The following is a 20943-nucleotide window of genomic DNA, read 5'->3' as shown; positions in this document are numbered from 1 at the left end:
TGTGCTTTAAAAAACTACTTTGCTAACTTTTATTAAGATCGACTTTTTAACTACCATAAAATTATATGAATTCTATAAAAATAAATATTGCAGGCTAAAGCTATGGCTCAATGATAACGTGATTAGTGAGTATATACAAGGCCCTGGGCTTTATCCCCAATGCTGTAATCAGACGATCAATATTACACTATAGGTGTCTTTACAGGAGAACAACTGTTAGTTAATGTAACAATATGTCAATGTCAATCCTCTGTTTTGGTGCATATGCTTTAATTTTCTCCTTTGTACCTTATGCCTTTAAATTATTTTATGATGACTATACATTGCTTCTACAATGAGAAGTAATTATGTCTTAAAATCATTGCCTCCCTTTGTTTATGTCCAGATCTCATCTGTTTTCCACAACTAACAAATATTTCTCACAGTCATCTCCTTCGGAATTATAGAATATTAACAGATAGCATATATATTATCCAAGCACTTAGGATATGCAAGAGGAGGCAATGTTAAAAGGGAAACAGGGCTATATTGTAAGTCTCTGTCTCAAAATTAAAGAAAGGAGACGGAGTAGGACGAAAGGAGAAGAGAGGGAGTGGGGAGAGAGAGAAAGAGACAGAGGGAGGAGAGAGGGAAGAAGGGAGGGAGAGAAGGACAGATGGAGGGAGGGAGGGAGGGAGGGAAGGAGGGAGGGAGGGAGAGAGGGAAGGAGGAAGAACTGACTATGTACACCACACGCATTAAATTCTTTGCTTAGCTGACTTTGATTGAGTAGTTGCTGACTCACCATTTGGGGACATTTACTAGGGGAGAAATCCACCCTTATGACAAAGTAGTGAGTTTAAACAGCAGAAAATTCTGTGAATGTGTTTTTAAACAAGGGACTTCTTAAGTCCTTGGACTCAGGTCTGTGGCCACGCGAGGTGAGGGGGTGGTGTCTGAGCGGCTCAGTGTTGATCTCTCTTCTTGCCCTTGACTCTGGGCAAGGAAACCAGGATCGCAGAATTTGTGAGTCACTGTTTATTAGCACAAGTGAGATCGAATCAGAGTGCGTGCTCGTGAGCACAGCCAGCATCAGCAAGCTTGGTGAAGTGTGATTAGAGCAAACGCAGCAAGCCAGACAGCCGAGACCCACCAAGTGACCAACGTCTACTCTGTTGATACTGATCTACAATTGCTCTTTGCTGAAGACGCCTTTGCATCTCTTTTCGTGAAACCCAGCAAAGTTCCACATGTAATGATTGCCCTAGAAAACTTGGAGCAAATGGCCTTGCATGGCATAGTTTTTTTTTTTTTTCTTGAAAACTAACGATACATCCTATGTCCCTTAGTCTCTGAGTACTCAGACTCTTCAAATCGTTTGATGACTCCTGGGAAAGCATTTGGCTCCTTTGGGCCTGAATGTCGTCTCCTTGGAAAAGGCCTGCTTGGTTTTTCCCTTGTGCTGGAGTCCCTCCAAATGGACGCTCTGTGAACTGCACATCAAAGCAAGAGCCTTGAAAAAGCCTTACCCACTCCAGCTTCGGTCAGCCAACAAGAATCGGGCCTGCCTGGCTTTTGCCTTGCCCTGTGTTGACCCTAGGGAGATGTCTAGGGAGGAAGTGTTTGGTCCCTGTCCCTGTGTTCCTGTCAGCCTGCAGAGATCTGATAGGTGGGGCTAACAGGAGGCTGGAAAACCAGAGAACAGGGTTGTTTTTCCACAGTAGGGACAAATGGATATGAGGTGGGTACAGGGTTGTACTCCAGGTAGAGTGTGCCCAGGGGTGGGACAGCATGAACCCAGAATCACAGGGCAAGGGTTGTACAGAGACTCGAGTGTGTGGCAGGTAACTTCCGCATATATAGCAAGCTGCTGTGCTTGGTGATAGGTGTTTAAAACAGTAGCAAGGAGAGTAACTCATGAGTCTTTGGGAATTGTATGTAAGTCCTGTGTATGATAGGTTGAGTGGGATAAAACATTTGGCTTCCTTAACCAGTCAGTTGAAACCAGTATTGACTCCAGAATTATACCACTGTGGGCTTGGTAAATCAGAAGGTGAAGCATGCTGAAGATTTAAGTAGAAATCTCGAAACAGCATGACATGTTCATACTTGCTTGCAAATCCAGCCATGGGAAGGCAGAGTAGGAGGATGGCGTGTTCAAGGCCAGCCTGGGCTATGTAGCAAGATTATTTCTCAAAAATAAATAAATACATACATACATACATAAATACATAAATAAATAAATAAAAATAAAAAGGCAAACAAAAAGCATTTGTTGAAGTAAATAGTGGGGTACTCTGGTTATTAACCTATTCTCTTCTTAGTTTCAAGATCAGAACCCTCAAGGCACAGAGTTCAAGTGCCACTGTTCAAATGCCACTGGAGTGCTGATGAGAAATCCTGTTCCTAGGAGGAGAATACCATCTTTTCCTGCCTCAAATCACACAGTCCAATGCATTCCTCTGGCAGTCAACCCAGTGTCAACTCTGCCTTGTCATTTACTTGGAGAATCACTTGCCTCTTCATGCTGGACAGAGTTGACTGCTCCTGGGTGCCAGTTCACGGAGGACTCTCATTCACACCAAGGAGAATGTGGCATGACCACCCTGGGCCAGCACCCTCCTTTGCAGTTCCTACCCAACATCAAGCCCCTGCAGGTTCTTCTTCCCCAATGTCTGGGTCCCTCCCAACTCCCAGGTGACTTTGCTCCACTCAGGCCTCTGTAACATGGTACCATAGCTTATATGCAACAAGAATTTGTGACTCAGGCTGAGAAGATCAAGGTCAAGGCGCTGGCAGCTGCTGTATCCACTGAGAACCCATTTCCTGATCCTGAAATAATGCCTTCTGTTTGGGTCCTTACATCTGAGTAAAGCTAGCAAGCTCCCTAAAACCTACTTTACAAGGGCACAAATCTCATCTATGAGGGGCCCGTCCTCCTGACCTAATCTGAGATCCACCTCTTAGTACCATCACCTGGGGACTAGAAATTAAAGTGTATTAATTGGGTGGGGAGTCACAAGCATTTAGACTGTAGTGTGAGACTCTCCCCATTTGCCAGGCAGAGGGAGACCAACCTGGGAGGATAATGTGCTCTACAGTCACAGCGAGCTGCATGATGTCACAATGTGAAAAGAGAAGTCAGCTATCACAGTCCTAAGGGAGCTGTGCTGTGCTGTCTACAGATAGCCTTCAGCTAGGGCCTAGGGGTGTCTTCAAATGCCATAGAGAGTGTAACTTTACGTTTAGACGTTTGTGATTTTAGGAGACACAGAATGAGCTGGGGTGACAGCGTGCAAGCATAAGGACCTGAGTTCAATCCCCCACAATCTTCAGGATAAAAAAAAAATAGACATATGCTTATAGTCTCAGTGCTGGGGGTGGGGTTGATACAAGAGGATCCCTGGGATTCACTGGCCAGCCAGCCTAGCTTACTTATTTTGTGAGCACCAGGCCAATGAGAAACCTGTCTCAAAACAGCAAGGTTGATAGCATCTGAGGACCAACAACCAAGGTTGTCCTCCATACTCTGCACACACAGATACACAGAGAAGATGGAGAGTGACTCAGGAAGTTTTAGGGTACCTTACTACCTTAAGTTAAAGCCTGCATACCTCAGGGACTATAGACTGAGAACTTCCTATGTGTACCAACTGGAACCTGCTAGATCCTTTCTTCTGCTGAAGCTTCCTATGCACATTTGATGGTCCATAGCTTTGTGGTTGGTTCTGCCACAGGGTCCCACTATGACGTGTCCACCATCATCTCTGACCCAGCAGTGTCAAGGCTCAGCCTCTCTGCACCATTTGAGAGGCTGAGTCAGAATCCCTAAACCAGGAACCTGCTTGCCTTATTGCCAGACAGCTGGACCGCCCCCAAAGCATCACATGGGAAGGGCACTCAGCAAATCCTGTTCCGGAAGCAATCTGTTACCGGTTTCCCTATCAGCATTTGTGGGGCGTTCTGTCTCCTGGCAGGGAACTGGATCACAGCTCCATGCTGGAACTGGCAGCCCCTCAGAGACAGTTTCTCCTTCTCAGCGTCATCCTATGAAGCCCAAGGTAAAGGCACAAACGAGCCTCGAGAACAGCATGTTCTTCCCACCAACCTGCCAGGAAAGCCGAGCGCTCTGTGGTGTCCTGGGGCCACAAGTGCTAAGCTTGCTGTCCAGACTTTTCCTACCTGATCCCATCCATTGGCCAGTTGGTATGCTTTTGAACTTTGCACCCAGTTCTGTAAGCACACAGATTTATTACCTATGAGCAGAAGACAGCTTTTGCCTCCCAGTGCTCCTAGGCACACATTCATTAAAAATTCCTGTTTCTGGAGTGCCCTACAGTATAAAGAATGGCCTCATTGGTGCCTAATCTTGCTCACTGCTTGCTCATGGTTCCTAGATGGAACTGAAGTGTGGGTGTGGGTTTTGCAGGGAGATTTGCCCTGTGGAAATAGACCATGGCCAGATCAGGTGCTTAAAGGAGGAGGCTTTGTCCTGGAGCAGGAAAACACAAACACACACAAAAACACATGAGGCCATGGGGGCATGTCTCCGCCTTAATTTTGAGTCAGGGCCTCTCACTGTCCTGTAGCTCACCAGTTAGCTAGATGGGTTGGCCTGTAAGCCCCAGGGATCCTCCTGTCTCCACCTCCCTCCATGTTTATGATAGAAGCACATGCTAGCCCTCTAGTATCTTTTGCCCCTATATCTTCCAGGCACTGCTTGTCTATAGAGTACCAAGTCTTTTCAAGAGTGGCCAGGGCTTCCCCTGTGACCTCTCTGTTATCAATGCCACTGGATGGATGCTCTTAATCTGTGTTGTGTCTTGGTGAAACCAGAGTCTTTATTAATTCAGACCCTGAGCTGTTGGTCCTGAGGCAGACACTACAGAGACCACTTGTATCCTGAACAACCTTGTCAGTTTGGCAACTGAACCCCAGAAGCCACTAGGGTCACAACTTTAAGTCAGGTACTAGAGTTTCATTTGCCGATTTCAAGGCATCAGGCCAACATGCGGCCAATACGTTTTTCCCATTCATCCAGGTTCAGCCTTAGATTGACCCTGGTCCTCTTGTGTGTTCCCTTGGCCCTCTGTGCCCTGACCACTGTCACCCACCTCTCAAAGACAGGTATTTGGTCTACTCTGTTGCCCTCATCTCATCTTAGCTGAGGCCAGTTTCACTGCCTCTTCTCTGGGACTGTGTCTCTTCTGAGACAAGGGATGCTTAGGCTCTATAAAATCACAGGCTCATCCTGGCTTGCCCATTCATCCGCTTTACGTGGTCAGTGGGTTATTCAGCCTCTTGCCCACCCTGGGATCCCACCAGCACAGCTCCTTGATATTGTAATGAGCCCAAAACAGTGGCAACCACTTAGTAATCTCTCCAAAAATGCTGCTACTGTTACCACCATGATATTTATTGTCTTCTTGGACACCAGAGAACCAAAGACCTTCATTCACCCTCAATCTCAGTACCACATGGCTCATCGGTCATGCTCAGTAGAGAAGTGCATGCACTCTCTCGAGAATGCGCTCTCTCTCTCTCTCTCTCTCTCTCTCAAACTCTCTCTCTCTTTCTCTCTGTCTCTTCCCTCTTCCCTCATTCCCTCATTCCCTTTCCCCCACCCCCTCTTCTTCTTCTTCTCTCTTACACACAGCTCTCCCTAAGCTCTGAAATCCCATCTAGTTTCTCTGGTATTAAATTTATATTCAAATGTGATCATATTTTTATAAGAAATCCGTTTGTAGGTGCACAGCTTTTGAAAGGATAGTCTTGTGTCTGGTTGTCATTGGAATAGCTAATTCCCTGAATGTCTCCTTTGTTACAAAGACGCGGTACGTGGATGTGGTGGTTACGGCCCTCTTCTCACCTGTTGTCACATGACCCAAGGCATTGTGGGCCTTGGATGCTAAACTTCACCATTTTCTGCATTCATCTGCCCACTCCCATCCCCTGAAATCTCAAATTCCTATCTTTTGCCGTTGGTCACCTCAAGCAAAGAATATGTGATGTTTTTCTGCTGTGTCAGAGAACATGACTTCTGCTTTCACATAGTGATGAGTGGGTTATAGAATTTGTTTATTCTTGTTTTCAACTGTTGGGCGGGGATGGATGTGGGAGGCTGCCGCTAGGTCAGCTCACAGAGAACAATCCTGGCTTTTACAGTGAGCCCGTGGTTTGAGCCTTTGTCCTTTCTGTTGGCTTGTAAGCAGAAGCCATGAACAAGGGTGCTCTCAGAAGGGGAAAAAGCAGCAAAAATAGAAAATTATTTTCCAAAGCAAAACAGATCATTTAAAGGGCTGACTTGTCATTGAACTTGGAAGCAGTTGATTTTTGTGCATAGTCAAACAATGTCCCTCTGTAGCTCTGAACCCTGAATGGGCAGGGTTACTGCTGGTCAGTGCTGACACATCCAGACTGCAGGCAGGAGGATGCAGCTGTGTGTTCCACAAAGCCTCTAGTTTGTGTGCGTGTGGATGGATCTGCCGGAGCCTCTGTGTGCTCCTCCTCTGACCTGTTCCCAGACACAGTGCCCCCTGGCAACCCTGGAGTGAGTTTGAAATCCACAGGGATACCAGGAGGTGGGATAGGGGAGCATGCTGGGTACATTCTGTGCTGTTGGCCTGTATCTAGCCTCCATATTAGCTGGTATATTCATGAATGTTGGTTTCATCTTTTGTACTTCATAATTCATACTATACAGAATCTCTGAACTAAGAGGTCATCAGGAACATTCTCTGCTGGATTAAGAATTAATTGCATTTTTTTTAATTTCACACTATTTTGGAACACTTGGGAACTGACTGTTCCAGCTTTACCCCGTGGTCTGGAAATTCCAGGATTCTGTGTCTGTCTCTTTACTTAGGTAGAGAGGAGGGTATACATGCCTATGCATATGTATACATGAGTGTACATGTATATGAAGAGGCCAAAGGCCAACTTTGGGTATCATTCCAGAGGTTACATCCTCTTTGAAACAAACCCTTTCATTGGTATGAGACTCACCTGCTGGCAAGATGTAGGTATCCTCCTGTGTCTCCCTCCATAGCATCGGGTTGTAAGCATGTCTCACCATGCCTCACATGGCTTCTGGAGGAACCAGTCCTGGGGCTTTATACTCACATTATAGATTGAGCTATCCCCAGCTCCAATATACTTTGTTTCTTCATCCTGAGAAGGCAGCCTGGCTTCCAAGGCTGGACTGGGTGGTGCTGGTGGCATCAATAGCCATGGTGACAGTGATACAGACAGCAAACACTGACTTAGCATCAGCTCTCCCATTAGTAACAATAGCAGTGTGACACCATGTACCACTGTCATTAGTCCAGGTGTTCTTCGCAGCATTTTACCTGTATCAATACATTTAGTTTTCACAGTCACCTGTGCGATGGGCAACATTGTCGTCCCTACCTTACAGATAAACTGTCTGAGATATTGGAAAACTTGTCTGAAGCCAAAAAGCTAATAGTGACAGGCAAATATTTAAACCCGGCACGGGGTCTCAGTCACAGTGCCCATGGGAAGCCAAACACAACCATGGCAGCCATTCAAGCTGCTTGTATCTGCTCGATCCCTAAACCTTCTTCAATGTTTTTTAAACCCTCATAGAACTCAGGTCTCTGGGGGACTAACATACTTATATCAGAAAAAGCCTGGTGATAACCTATGCTACCGCTTGCCCAAGGCCTTGCCTCTGCTTTCCCCTTGTCCGTCAGGACCTGGGCGACATCACTGGCCTGTAGCTGAGGCTGTCGTTCCATTCATTTGTCTGAGGCACTCACTGCCTTAATTTCTTTTCCTGGTACTGTGATAAAATATTCTGGCAAAAGCCACTTAAGGCAAAAAGGGTTTCTACAAGGGTTAATCCATCATTGTAGGAAGTCAGGACAGCCGAGCTTGAACCAGGTGCCCAGTTCCCTTTCTTTATTCATACAGTCCAGGTTTCCAGCCAGGGCATGGTGACACCCACAGGTCTTCCCATCACAATTAACATAATTAAGATAATAGCATAGGCGTGCCCAGAAGCCCATCTCTCAGATGACTGTAGACTCTGTCAACTCAAAGATTAACATTAGTCATCATAGATGCTCAAGGATCCCCATCTGTCATGGCTGCCCTGTCCTCCTGTCTGATGGGCTTTCCTAACTCCTAAATGATTGTGTAAAACACACATGCTCTGGGCTCACTTAGCCACCTGGAACAGGTAGTTCACATGGGTGCATCTCAGTCTTCAAAAACTTACTTGAATATTCTTTATCTGGAAACTATATCTTACATCATCCAGAAATCATATAACCTCTGTCCCATGCTGGTTTTTCTTAATGTTGAACTTGATAGCCTATAATTCCAGAACAGCCATCTCAAAAGACAAAAGTATACAATTAATATTTTGCTTTTCTACTAGTGTCCTGGAGTGACAGAATACACTTTCTGTTCTGAAATGTCCAGAATACCACAGCACAGAATGTGTTTCTTCAACAAATTTACCCTTCTTTTAATGGCTGTAAGACTGTTAATGAGCTTTGAGGAGATGTTTTTTTTTTTTAATATGGTTCCTCAACAGGGCTTTGGGCCCATTTGTGTGACATTAGTGATTCTGCAGGTTATGCACAGAGGAGAGGTGTGTCTACGCTGTAGGTATGGGGACTGCATTTGGGAACTGACTTATCATGGCAGGCCTTGGGCAGAATGGTTTTTGTGGAGGTCAGAAGTCAACATGTGAATTCAGGTCCTATGGAGGTCAGAGGAATCAGATCTCCCTAGAGCCAGAAGTATAGATGGCTGTGAGCAGCCTTCTATCAGTTATGATAATTTCCGTGCCTAGTTTTTCCATGGGTGTTGGGGATTGAACTCAGTTCTTTGTGCTAGTACAGCAGACCCTTTACTGGCTAAGCCATCTCTGAAGCTCTCCATTAGACTTTCTTAAGTTGAGCCAGGCAGTGGTTCACACCTTTAATCTTAACACTCAAAGACACAGAGATGGGCAGATCTCTGTAAATTCAAGGTCAGCCTAGTCAACGTAGTGAGCTCTAGATCAGTCAGGTCTGCATAGTGAGACCCTAACTCTATCTCAAAAACAAGTAAACAACAATGTACATACAGGAAAGAAATGATAAATTTAATTCTCTATAGCTGATTTACCAAAGTAGCATGATTTGCCACTTTTCTGTTTTAATTCTGTGGTTCAAAATAATCTGGTTCTGGTAGAGAGTTAAGACAAAAAAAAGGAGCCCTGGAGTATTTGCTAAGACAACCTATCACTCAGGCTGTGGAACATTCTAATCCCTAACAACTGCAGAGTGAAATTCCTTCCCACAGTGTTTTCATTGTGTGTGGGAGGGACCACTGGGGACACAGACTGTTGGTGGCACTTGAAATGGTTTCTGCAGGTTCTGAACTGGTGTTAAACGTGTTAAGTTACATGATGAAGAAGCTCGTCTGTCTCCATCTCCTTTTATCTCCCGTGTAATGCAGAGAGAGGCTAGAACAGACTTAGCATGCCAACACTTAATTTCTTCTTTGTAGCCAGGAGACTGCAGGCCACCCCACCGCCACTGTGTCTGGCTGGAAACAGGACACACAGATTTTCACTGCACTCTATTTCATGGGAGCTATTTAAAGCCAAAAGTCTTGCTTTTCCACTTCCTATACCTTGAGGAAATGTAAAGAAAACTATAGGTAATGATCAGAGTCTGCATGTGATGCCAGAAGTGCTGGTGGAGCAGTGCTCTGGGGACACCCACTGGTGGGGCTGTGCTCTGGGGACACCCACTGGTGGGGCTGTGCTTTGGGGACACCTGCTAAAGGCCGGGGGCATCAAACCTTCCGACTATGGCTTCACTGAAAACTGACCTGGGGAACCTAGAAAAGCCTAAATGCCTGGGCCTTAACCCACCAAATGGGTTTGATATCTTATCCATAGCCACAAATGGGCAGAACCAGAATGCATACGTGGGCATCCTGAATTCTGAGCAGATGGATCCCCAAGTTGGTCCCAGTTCATGTGTCCTGCCTGCGATGATTAACAGGACACTGTTTTTCCACCACAATAAGAAATTGAAATTTGGACTGTCTGCTTCAGTGGCATTTGGAATTGATAACTCTTTTTATTTTCAGCTTAGATGATAATATCTCAGCAGGAAACCAGAGTATTAAATCCCATCAAGATCCCACCTCATCACCATTCAGAAAAGACCGGCTTTAAGTGAATCCATTCACTGCCTATCTGTGAATGGGAAACATAGAAGTTACTGGCAGGAGGCAAACCTGGAACTCTCCGTGGCCCTGATAAGACTCTTCATTCCCTTCTGAGATATGACCTTCTGTAGCCTCCAGTGCCAGACACTAAGCATTCTCAGATTCTCCCTTTAGAGTTGAGAGAGGCCTGGGGCCCCTTTGCATTGCTTGCAGGAGAATCTCATTCTTACCTGCCATCTTTTATCTTTCGTGATACTGGATTTTGGTGTCACTGGGGATTAGACCTCTAGTACTGCAGTAATTAAACCCTAGATTCTTACGTGCCTTCTCAAGTGGCTGAGACCTGAAAGAGCTCTGACTCCATTCAGGTGTTTTCATTGGTTGGAGACAAGTCTAAGATACTGTTCCTGGCTCAGGAAACACTGAGGAAGAGGAGCTGGAGCATTGTCTGCTGTGAGACGGTGGCTTTGAGAGATAAAAGAGAGGTGCACCTGTGGAACGTTAACAAGACCTAAACAAGACCTGCTCGATGATACCAGTTGATATTCCAATGTGGATGGGTAAACTCTCACAGGCTCCACTCCTAGATGACGAGCTACAGACAGTTGATGACTTCTAAGAGACAGCCATTCAGTCTTCCCTACTGAAGAGCCCCATGAGAAGTAATGTAGTCCCAAGTGGTCAGCCCCTAACATACACTCAAAAGTAAATGGATTCAATAGGCTATATTATATAGACATGTGTACACCCGTGTGTGTGTGTGCGTGTGTGTGTAAAAATAAAGAACAGGTGGTCATGAGTTTGAAGGGATACACAGGAAGAGTTGCAGTCTGGTCTATAGAGTGAGTTCCAGAACAGCCAACTAACTACACAGAGAAATCCTGAGTCAAGAAAAACAAAAACAAAAAAAAACAAAAAAATTTGAGATGCAGTGAACATTCACTCAATGCAATCTCCCTTCTTTACAAGTTTGCTGGCTATATAACATACTTTATATACATTATTCCATTTCCTTTTTCTTGGAAGTTTATCTCACCAGAATTATGGCCCTATTCATTTTTCTAGTTAAACAAATGAGCTTGAGGACTTTATCCCTAAGGCTCAGAGTTCTATCATGAAGGGTAAGTTTGATAGTAGAGCTATTGGCCTACGTAGCCTATGCTCTCAGCCCTCAAGCTGGGTGGAATTAAACAGAATCCTACAGAAGAAATCTCTGGAGAGCCCAGGTGCACTATGGAAAGACAGCCTCTGCTTCTCTGTGGCTTGCAGACCTCACCTGACCCACGCTTTGCTCAGACCATATGAATGCAGGGTCCACAGTCACATGCTCATGCTCCAGCTGCTGGGTGAGAAAGACATAAGGCTGTCAGCCAGCAGGAATAGCACTCCATGGAACACCAAGCTAGTGTGGACAGTGCTTGACTTTGACGTCTGCTTTAGTGACACACTGCCACACCTGTGTCCAAAGACCCAACATCTTTAGCATGTCTCCACCCTTCCTCTATGTCCTGCCCACTGCCAGCTCCAGGAACTTCTAAATTTCTTCTGCAGTTCTTCATGATCAATCTATGTTGATAATCTGGGTTACAAGCCATAACCCTGGTGTTATAAATTGTTTTGTTTTTTGACATTTACATACCATGGAATCACCTAAAGGCTTGGTGAACATCTGCCAGCCCCTCCCAGAGATTCTGATTCACTAAGTGATGGTCCAGGGGCCATAGTATGAGAACCTCTGGGTTAGAGAGCCTCCTAGTGGATTGGAGGGATGGATGAATATCAATAGTATTCGACTAGTTAAAGGCCTCTGATGATAAGACATTTACTTTGTCAGGAAGATAGGGAGGGAGACATACTGCAGCAGGCTCAGACGCAGGACCTTCATCTATCATCAGCATAGAAAATTACTTCATGCACTGAGATGCAGCAGCTTTAGACGATCAGCCGCGTCTGAGAGCTTGTTCCTTGGTGAGAAAGAAGTGGTTTTTCTTTGTAATTATTTGTTGATTCCCATGTCATTGCCTCTTGGCCCAGAATATGCACCGGGGTCACCTGTGAATCCTGTTAAAGTGAGGATTCAAAGTTTGTCATTTTGAGGTGAGGTACAAGACACTGCCCTGGGAGTGACCTCCTGGGTGACAGTTGATGTACATTGAATAGAAATCCTAAATCCCAACCTGAAATATCAGTTGTTCCTAGCTGGGTGGTAGTGGTGCATGTCTTTGATCCCAGTGTTTGGGAAGCGAAGGCAGGCAGATCTCTGTGAGTTCAAGGACAGCCTGATCTGTAGTGTGAGTTCCAGGACCTTTTAAAGACCAGTTGGTGGGACACTTCCTTTGATCATTCTAATTTAATTGTGAGTATTGAGGCTTTTTTACCCCTTTCTCAAGGGATTCCAAGGTACAACCAGGGTTGGGATCTGCCATATTTTATGAAGAATAGTAACGCTTTATAGACATTGAATCACATGTGCAGCTTCATGGACCAGGGCCGGCTGGCTGCCAAAAAGGAGCAAGGGTCCCCTTTCCCTCTGGAAAGCTAGAAGGTCACTTAAAATGTGTGTCCTGCTTCTGTAGGTCTGAAGTGGGACCCAGGTTTGAGCATTTCTACTAGGACCTGGAATGTGTTTAATGCTGTTAGTTCAGGCTGATGCTGAGCCTGGAGACTGGAATCAAGGGCTCCATGACACCCACTGACTGTCAGTGAAGGTAGTGAGCAACCTCATATTGAGTGGCAGGGGCCTCTGATTAATCTCTTCTCTCAGACAGCATCTTCGTTTCAGGAGAAGAACTGAAACCGAGTCTCACATAGCCCAAGATGGCCTCGAACTTGTTATGTGGCCAAGGGTAATCTTGTACCTCCACCTTCCAAGTGCTGGAATTGAGGGCATGTGCCACTCCATCTGGCTACAATCACCGTCTTCAACACGGTGCTAACACCAGTGCTGACTCATCAAGTCAGTGTTGTTTTTTATAATTTCTTTTTCTTTTTCTCTTCACAGTACGAGATGCAAAAAATCTAATCCCTATGGATCCAAATGGGCTTTCGGATCCTTATGTGAAGCTGAAACTTATTCCTGACCCCAAGAATGAGAGCAAACAGAAAACCAAAACCATCCGCTCCACACTGAACCCTCAGTGGAACGAGTCCTTCACGTTGTAAGTGCTTCTTCCTGCCCTGGGATAAGCTCTACCCTCTCATACCACATACTGCCCACCCATTGAGGGGGTGGTGGGGCGTAGCAAATGTCTCTACTTACATCCTCATTCCAAAGACCACCCCAGGCTACTGTCAGGTAACAGCTGCCATCACTTCTGTTTGATAGGCAGTGACTTGGTTTGCCAGAATGTATGTGATACAAACCCCAAGTTATTATCATCACCTGCTCTGTAGCAAGTGATGTGTGCTCTGGTGTGTTCTGTCTCCTTAGTCCTTTTAGGAGCTAGGAGAGGGTATGAAGCAATAAGAATCTTTGTAGCATGGAATAAGGAACCCATGACGTAGAAAATATTATTACTGCAAAAATAAGGAAGATAGACTCACCGCTAAGCAGGAAAAATGTCACTTCCAGAAGGAGGTGACATTTGAGCTTCATCTTGGAGGATTAATAGAAATTCCAAACCAGAGATGAAGGAAGGGGAAGAATAGTAAGAAAGAGTAAAGAGTCAGTAGTGAGGGATCACGCACGCCAGGGAGCACAATGCACACACCAGGGAGCACGCACACCAGGGAGCACAATGCACATACCAGGAAGCACAATGCACACACCAGGGAGCACAGCACATACCAGGGAACACAATGCACACACCAGGAAGCACAGCACATACCAGGGAACACAATGCACACACCAGGGAGTGCAGCACACACCAGGGGACACAATGTATACAAGGGGTCACAGCACACACCAGGGAGCACAATGTACACACCAGGGAGCACAGCACATACCAAGGAACACAATGCACACACCAGGGAGCACAGCACACACCAGGGAGCACAATGCACACACCAGGGAGCACAGCACACACCAGGGAACACAATGCACACACCAGGGAGCACAGCACATACCAGGGAATCACAATGCACACACCAGGGAGCACAGCATACACCAGGGAGCACAGCACACACCAGGGAGCACAGCACACACCAGGGAGCACAATGCACACATCAGGGAGCATAGCACATACCAGGGAACACAATGCACACACCAGGGAGCACAGCACATACCAGGGAACACAATGCACACACCAGGGAGTGCAGCACACACCAGGGAGCACAATGTATACAAGGGGTCACAGCACACACCAGGGAGCACAATGCACACCAGGGAGCACAGCGCACATCAGGGAGCACAAGAGGTTCCCCATGGGGACGTTCTCAGGAAGCACTTCCTCTGTAAACATTACCAGAAGGAAAGATGTCTTTCTGTCAGAGAGAAGCCACTGAGCTCTGCTCAGTAAAGGCAGAAAGTCTGTATTTTAGACATCGTGAGTCATGTAGTCTCTGTTGCCAGAGCAGCCATAGACTATATATAAACAAATAACCAAGGCCGTGCTCTAATAAAACTTTATTTTTATGTTTCAAAGCTGTCTTCTAATAAAATTTTTATTTAGATAGTAAGTGTGAGCTGTCAGGGGTCAGAGTTCACTGATTCTCAATCTAGACAGAGGTTTTGTAGCAGCTAGCTAATAGGAAAGGCTGATGTCCTGTTGGCACAGGAAGGAAATTGAAGATACTATTTCAGGCACAGACTGTGGGCATGTTGGTGTCTCCCAAGATGCCATGACTGAGATGTCTTAATCTATCGTGTATACGTTGTCATTGTAGCAAATTAAAACCTTCAGACAAAGACCGGCGACTGTCTGTAGAAATCTGGGACTGGGATCGGACGACACGGAATGACTTCATGGGGTCCCTTTCTTTTGGTGTCTCAGAGCTGATGAAGATGCCAGCCAGTGGATGGTAAGGAAGCCCATGGGACCCAGAATGTTGTCATACCCCAGGCAGCTGAGAGAAGCAAGGCTGGCTATAGCCTCACCCCCACCCCCATTCGGTGCTGGGCTCTGCCTATGGTTTCTGTAGAGGCATCTTTCCAATAGCCTGACCAGAGGCTGAAGGAAAAGAGCCACTGACTGGCCCTTACCCTTCCTTCTCCCCCTGTCCCTGAAGGTACAAGTTGCTCAACCAAGAAGAGGGCGAATACTACAATGTGCCCATTCCAGAAGGAGATGAAGAAGGCAACATGGAACTCAGGCAGAAGTTTGAGGTGAGGATCCCCATAGAGCCCAGGGCAGGAAACTATCTTTCCTCCACATTACGAAACATGTCTTTGGGGAGGATCCAATTCTTGTGACACCACCGGGAAGCCCAAAGCAATTCTCATGCTAATTCTTGCTTACATCATTGAAGAACACAAATGTCCTATGTAACCACTTTCATTTGCAAGCTGTTGGCATTCTGTGTCTCTGTCCTTTGGAGACTGAAGATTGGAGATAGCACAGAGGTGAGAGCATGGCTGGTTTTCACATAAAAAAATGATTTATATATCACTGGGGTGGTGGCAAGGTTGAGAGTGCACCCCCCTTTCACAGTGAAGGGCTGCACACTTTCAAGAGGAGCAACTTGCCTATAATTAGCTACCACTCCAGTATCTGGGAAAAAATTTCCCTATTGAAAATTTTTTGCTTTCCCTATAGAAAGCAAAACTGAGTGATTTTCTTCTGTAGGATGAGCTCCAGCAGACACTCCTGTTTAGAATTCTTTTTATTTTTTCTCCGGACATCATTTAGGCAAGGCGGCCTTCTGTTTTCCTCCTGACTGGGTTTGCGTGTTTGCCTTCTGTCCTAGATTCATCTTTCCTCTTCCTCCCTCTGCTTCCCTCTTCTTTCTCTCTATTACTTTCCATCTATCTCAGCTCACAGTGAACATTCTCTCTAAACCCCTGCCTCAGGACCCCAGCCACCATCTCTGATGCTTTCTGTCTTTCTAATTACTTAGCATCTGACCATTTGATCACAGTCTTTAGTAGCCTCCAAGATCTATATAACTGGTAATCTTTTCTCTACAGACTATACAGTATTCCCTGGAAATCCCAGGAATTCCTAAAGTAATATGCAGATAGATAGATAGATAGATAGATAGATAGATAGATAGACAGATAGATACATAGATACATAGATACATAGATATAGATATATATATAGAGAGAGAGAGACAGAGAGAGAGACAGAGAGAGACAGAGAGAGACAGAGAGAAACAGAGACAGAGAGAAACAGAGACAGAGAGAGAGACAGAGAGAGAGACAGACAGAGAGAGAGACAGAGAGAGAGACAGAGACAGACAGAGAGACAGAGAGAGAAAGAGACAGACAGAGAGACAGAGACAGAGAGACAGAGAGAGGAAGAGAGAGAAAGACAGAGAGACAGAGAGACAGAGACAGAGAGAGGAAGAGAGAGACAGAGAGAGAAAAAAGTCAGAGAGAGACAGAGAGAGAGACAGAGAGAGACAGAGAGAGGAAGAAAGGAAAGGAGAGGGAGAGGGAAAGGGAGAAGGAAAAGGAGAGGGAGAAGGAGAGGGAGAGGGAGACAGACTTCTCCTGATCATGGTATTGCCCTTTAAAAGGAAGCATATATCAGGTGGACTGAATTCCAAAGAGTGTAAAACAGAAAATTGTTCCAATGATTTCCATCATCAAGCTGATGACGTTCGGTGAGTGTAGATGTCAGTGCTAATGCTGAGGGCTAGGCTGCCAGGTTTCCTGGCTTCTGGGAGTGTACGTGATTGAAGTGAGTCAGGGATGCTTAAGATGGAGACGAAGTGCTGGCACGAGTTGGTGAGAGCAGGGAGTGTTGGAGATGGGTGAGCGGCTGAGTGTGAACCCATCTGAAGGTAGCAGCCAGGCTGGAGACATGGCTGGAGACATGGCTGGAGACATGGCTCGGGAGTCCAGCAATTGCCTAGCATCCTCAAGCCTTAAGAGCTATCCCCAGTAACATAGGAAAGTCAAAGTGATAGTTCCTGTTTCTGAGGGCCACATGGTATTGGTAAACACACATGGAAGTCCATGCTGCCATACTTGCTGTTCCGCAAGAGAAGCCAAAAGTCCCACCTTTTTATATCACGTGTTCTGGTTTCTTTTAATGTTGACAGCCAATTAAAACTTATAGTTCTGTATAGGTCAAACTTTCAAGTGTACTTTCAACTCAGGTAAGAGCTTTCTGGTGAGGCACAGCCTGTACTCTCTCCTGTCAGGAGATGGGACTGTAGCATTGGCTCAGTGGTTAAGAACACTTGTTATTCTTCCAGAGGACCAGAGTTCAGTTCTCAGCACCCACGACAGGCCACCTGTAACTCCAGCTCCAAGGGATTTGTTAACGTGCACACAGAAATAGACACACATATACTTAAAGGAAGTTTAAATGTAAATCCTTAAAAGCTGCAGGAGTCCAGTGACTCCTGGTGAGATGGCTCAGTGATTAAGAACACTGGCCACTTTTCCAGAGGTCCTGAGTTCAATTCCTAGCAACCACATGGGGGCTCACCACCCTCTATAAAGCAATCTGATGCCCTCTTCTGGCATAAAGGTGTACATGTAAGCCAGAGCACTTGGACATTAACAAAAATAAAAAATAAATAAAAACTACAGGAGAGATAAGAAATATGTTTAAAACTGGAAAAATGAGGTTCTTTATGATTTTTAAGGAAGTCAAATACAAGCTTGAGAGTCAAAGTTTGCTGGGCATGGCCCTCTCTCCCTCCCCCTTCTCTCTTCTGTCACTTGCCTGGTCCTCTGCCTCCACCCCTACCCTGGCTAGGACACAACTCCAGACTACCTCCCCAGAAAGACCCCTTAGACACCCTTCCCAATGTCACCCACTCCTGTGATGGATGGATCCTTCCAGAAGGAGTTTCAGGACACTGGGTGGCTCTCCCAGGCAGGGCAGAAACCTGTTGTGTTTTACTGCCTCTCACACCCCAAGGGTGTCATTCATGGTCATTGTTCATGGTCATGAGCCTAGGACACAACCGAGAGAGGAACATTGTTGGGGCTCCACAGGTGTGTCACTTGAAGTCACTCTAATCTGAAACCACCTTATTCATGGAGAAATGCTGACCCACTTTGGTGCTTCATTTCCACGGCTTTCCGGTGAGCTAACTTCCTGTTTCTCTGAGCAATGGCTTATAACGGCCTCCTCGTTATAAAGGCCACCAGTTCCAAGTTAAGGATCTAGGTAAACATCATAGGCTGGAGGGCTTGGGGCCAAAAATAAAGCATTTCTCTAGAGACAGAGACAATGTGCTGTCTGTCCCTGCTAGGGGGGCTAGGCTTGACAGTGGAGTACTAGCCAAGGCCACACACCCTCAGAGGGGAGAGGAGATGTCCTCAGTGGTTTGGGTGGCAGGTGCCACCCCTCTGAGCCCCACACTTAGAACACTTGCATGAACTATGTCCTAGTATTTCCTTTGAGCATCTTTTGGCTTTATTTCCTGGATTTCCTCAGACGGTGTCTGTTCATGTGTTGAGCATTTTGCCAGTGTTACAGCAGGAGACAAGGAAGAAGCCTGTAGTGGGTAGAGTCAGAAAGATGCTGGAATTTCGTGGCAACTCCCAGGCTGTGTTTAAATAGAATCCTCTGGCCTGACCTTAGGGGGTCACACAGTCCCGTGTTCACAGTTCTGTGTTCAGGTCTATACTGTGAGAGTGGCAGTCCTTCCCTCGGTACCTAGTGGTGACAAGCTGACAACAATCTGTCCTGTCCCCATGCATTCTTTCCGCTTTGCACCCTTGGGCTGAACACAGGCTTAGTGCTGAGTTGTCACTCACTGAAGCCCAGCACAATCGTTAGTCCTCTCAGAAGCCAGCAAATCTCAGGGGTACCTTATTATCTAGAACAGTGGGGTCCAACTTTTTGACAGGACACTGAATCTGCAATACCTTGGGCCTCATTCACAGCTATCCCAGGCTGCAGTGTGGCCTGTGGGTGAAGGCTTAGACATGCTTATCCGTCAGTTATTGTGTCCGAGTTTGGTTCTGTTTTGGTGGTGTTTAGACTTTTGAGAGGGAAACAGAAAGTCTTTTTATATAGCTTAGACTGCTCTTAAACTCAAGATATGCCTCCTGTCTCTGCCTCCCCGGTCCTGGGATTATAGCTATGGAATCCCAACCCGCCCAGGCATCTGTGTTCTAGAAGGAATTAAAAAGCTGTGGTTTCATGGCCCTCCCTAAGACATCAAAAGTCACTCGGTCTAATAAAAAAAAAAAAAGGAAATAAAATGAGCACTTAGAGCTCCATCCACCTTGTTACTATTCAGCAGATAATTAGATGGAAATTTTTTCATATTTTAACTGTTGATTCTAGGATCTTGGCAAACAGAATCATCTGGGAGTGAAGCTGTTAGAAGCCAAGGAAAAGTCCCAGAATAGCTAGAAAAGCCCATGCTCGCCCCTACAGGCTCTGTCAGGGCAGTTCATCTGCCCCAAAGACAACACAAAGCAGGACTGTGATCAGAGTATCCACAGAGACAAGTGTCTCTGTGGCCTTTTTATCTGGTCCATGTTTGTCTTTGAGTAGAGCACACACAGTCCCTGCGTCACAAACTAAATTGCATGTCCTTTCTTTTGTTCAGTAAGTAGGGCTCCAGCAGTGACCAGAACAAACAGCCCTACTTCCTGGGGAGTTTGTGGTCTGTACTGGTAGGCCCAGAGATGAAGCAGGGAGGTTACTGAGAAGCAAATACAATGCAACACCCTATGCTGCTTTGCACATCCCAGAACTTCCTATAGCGGCCATGATTCCTCACTTCCCTCCCAAACCCAGGTCTCTATTCTTACTGTAGGCCCATGGTCAGTGGTGAGAATGGGAGGAGGTCCCAAGGATTGGTTACTTCTGGCTCAGCAAGTCTTCCCTGTAAAGGATCAAATAATGTCTGCAGGCCACAAAGTGTCTATCATAATGTTTACTGCTTCACTGAAGCATAGAAGCACCTGTAGACAAGTTGTGAGAAATGAAACTGTTTCAATAAAACTTTATTTATAAAAACAAGTAGCAGACCTCATTTACCCATGAGGCATAGTTTATTGGCTGCAGGATCAGCCTAACTACTCTGGAATCAAATCCCGATCTTGCCAGTTCTTAACAGTATAACCTCTCTGTGTTCTTAAGTGTATGGCAATAATAGCAGCACTCAGATGAATTATTTTTTAGATTAAACCAATAGGGAAGTTATTAAAGTATGCTTACTATACAAATGTTTGTTTTTATCAAATTGCCACCACTGCCAATGTAGTTTAATACAGAAAGTGGTTATTGCCTAGACACCTTTATTTGAAGTTGTTTTAAAGTTTTGTTACAATGAATGAATTTTCATGTCGAAATTTCATGTTACTTCACATATTGGTTGGATTCTCTGCCACGCCACCTGCTCTATTATGTCAGAGGTAGGAGAGACCCTTGTCAGCATTTGTCATATCTTCAGGGAAAAGACCCTTGTGTGATGGATGTCTAGATACAGTGTGTCTGTAAAATGGGTTTCTGAAACACACTGGGTCTATAAATCAGGCATGTTTTGAGCCTAAGATTGTATCAGATGAGTCCTGAATAGAAGGGGCTATCCATGGCTGTTAGAAGTGGAGAGAGGATTCCACACTGCACACAGACTTCTCAACTCAGTGGTCTGGTTTGGGCTCCTGAGTAAATACTCAAAAGTGAACTTATCTGACAGGTGATTGACAGGAACCACACCTGCCATAAACAAGAGTACAGCCATCCC

At 45.7% G+C, this 20943-nt stretch overlaps 1 protein-coding gene across 1 annotated transcript in view; it reads left to right on the top strand.

Moving 5' to 3' along the window:
• Prkca (protein kinase C alpha) overlaps nt 1-20943 on the top strand; it is a 406878-nt gene that overhangs the window by 315582 nt on the left and 70353 nt on the right. The window contains exons 6-8 of the mRNA XM_028761244.1: nt 13178-13334; nt 15001-15135; nt 15343-15439. Of these exons, the coding sequence (XP_028617077.1) occupies nt 13178-13334; nt 15001-15135; nt 15343-15439 (389 nt within the window). The remainder of the gene's footprint in view (nt 1-13177; nt 13335-15000; nt 15136-15342; nt 15440-20943) is intronic.

Source organism: Grammomys surdaster, unplaced genomic scaffold (assembly GCF_004785775.1).
Source record: "Grammomys surdaster isolate TR1022 unplaced genomic scaffold, NIH_TR_1.0 126906, whole genome shotgun sequence".
Taxonomy (NCBI): domain Eukaryota; kingdom Metazoa; phylum Chordata; class Mammalia; order Rodentia; family Muridae; genus Grammomys; species Grammomys surdaster.
Note: the sequence above shows the minus strand (reverse complement) of the source record. Positions and strands in the feature narration are given on the sequence as shown.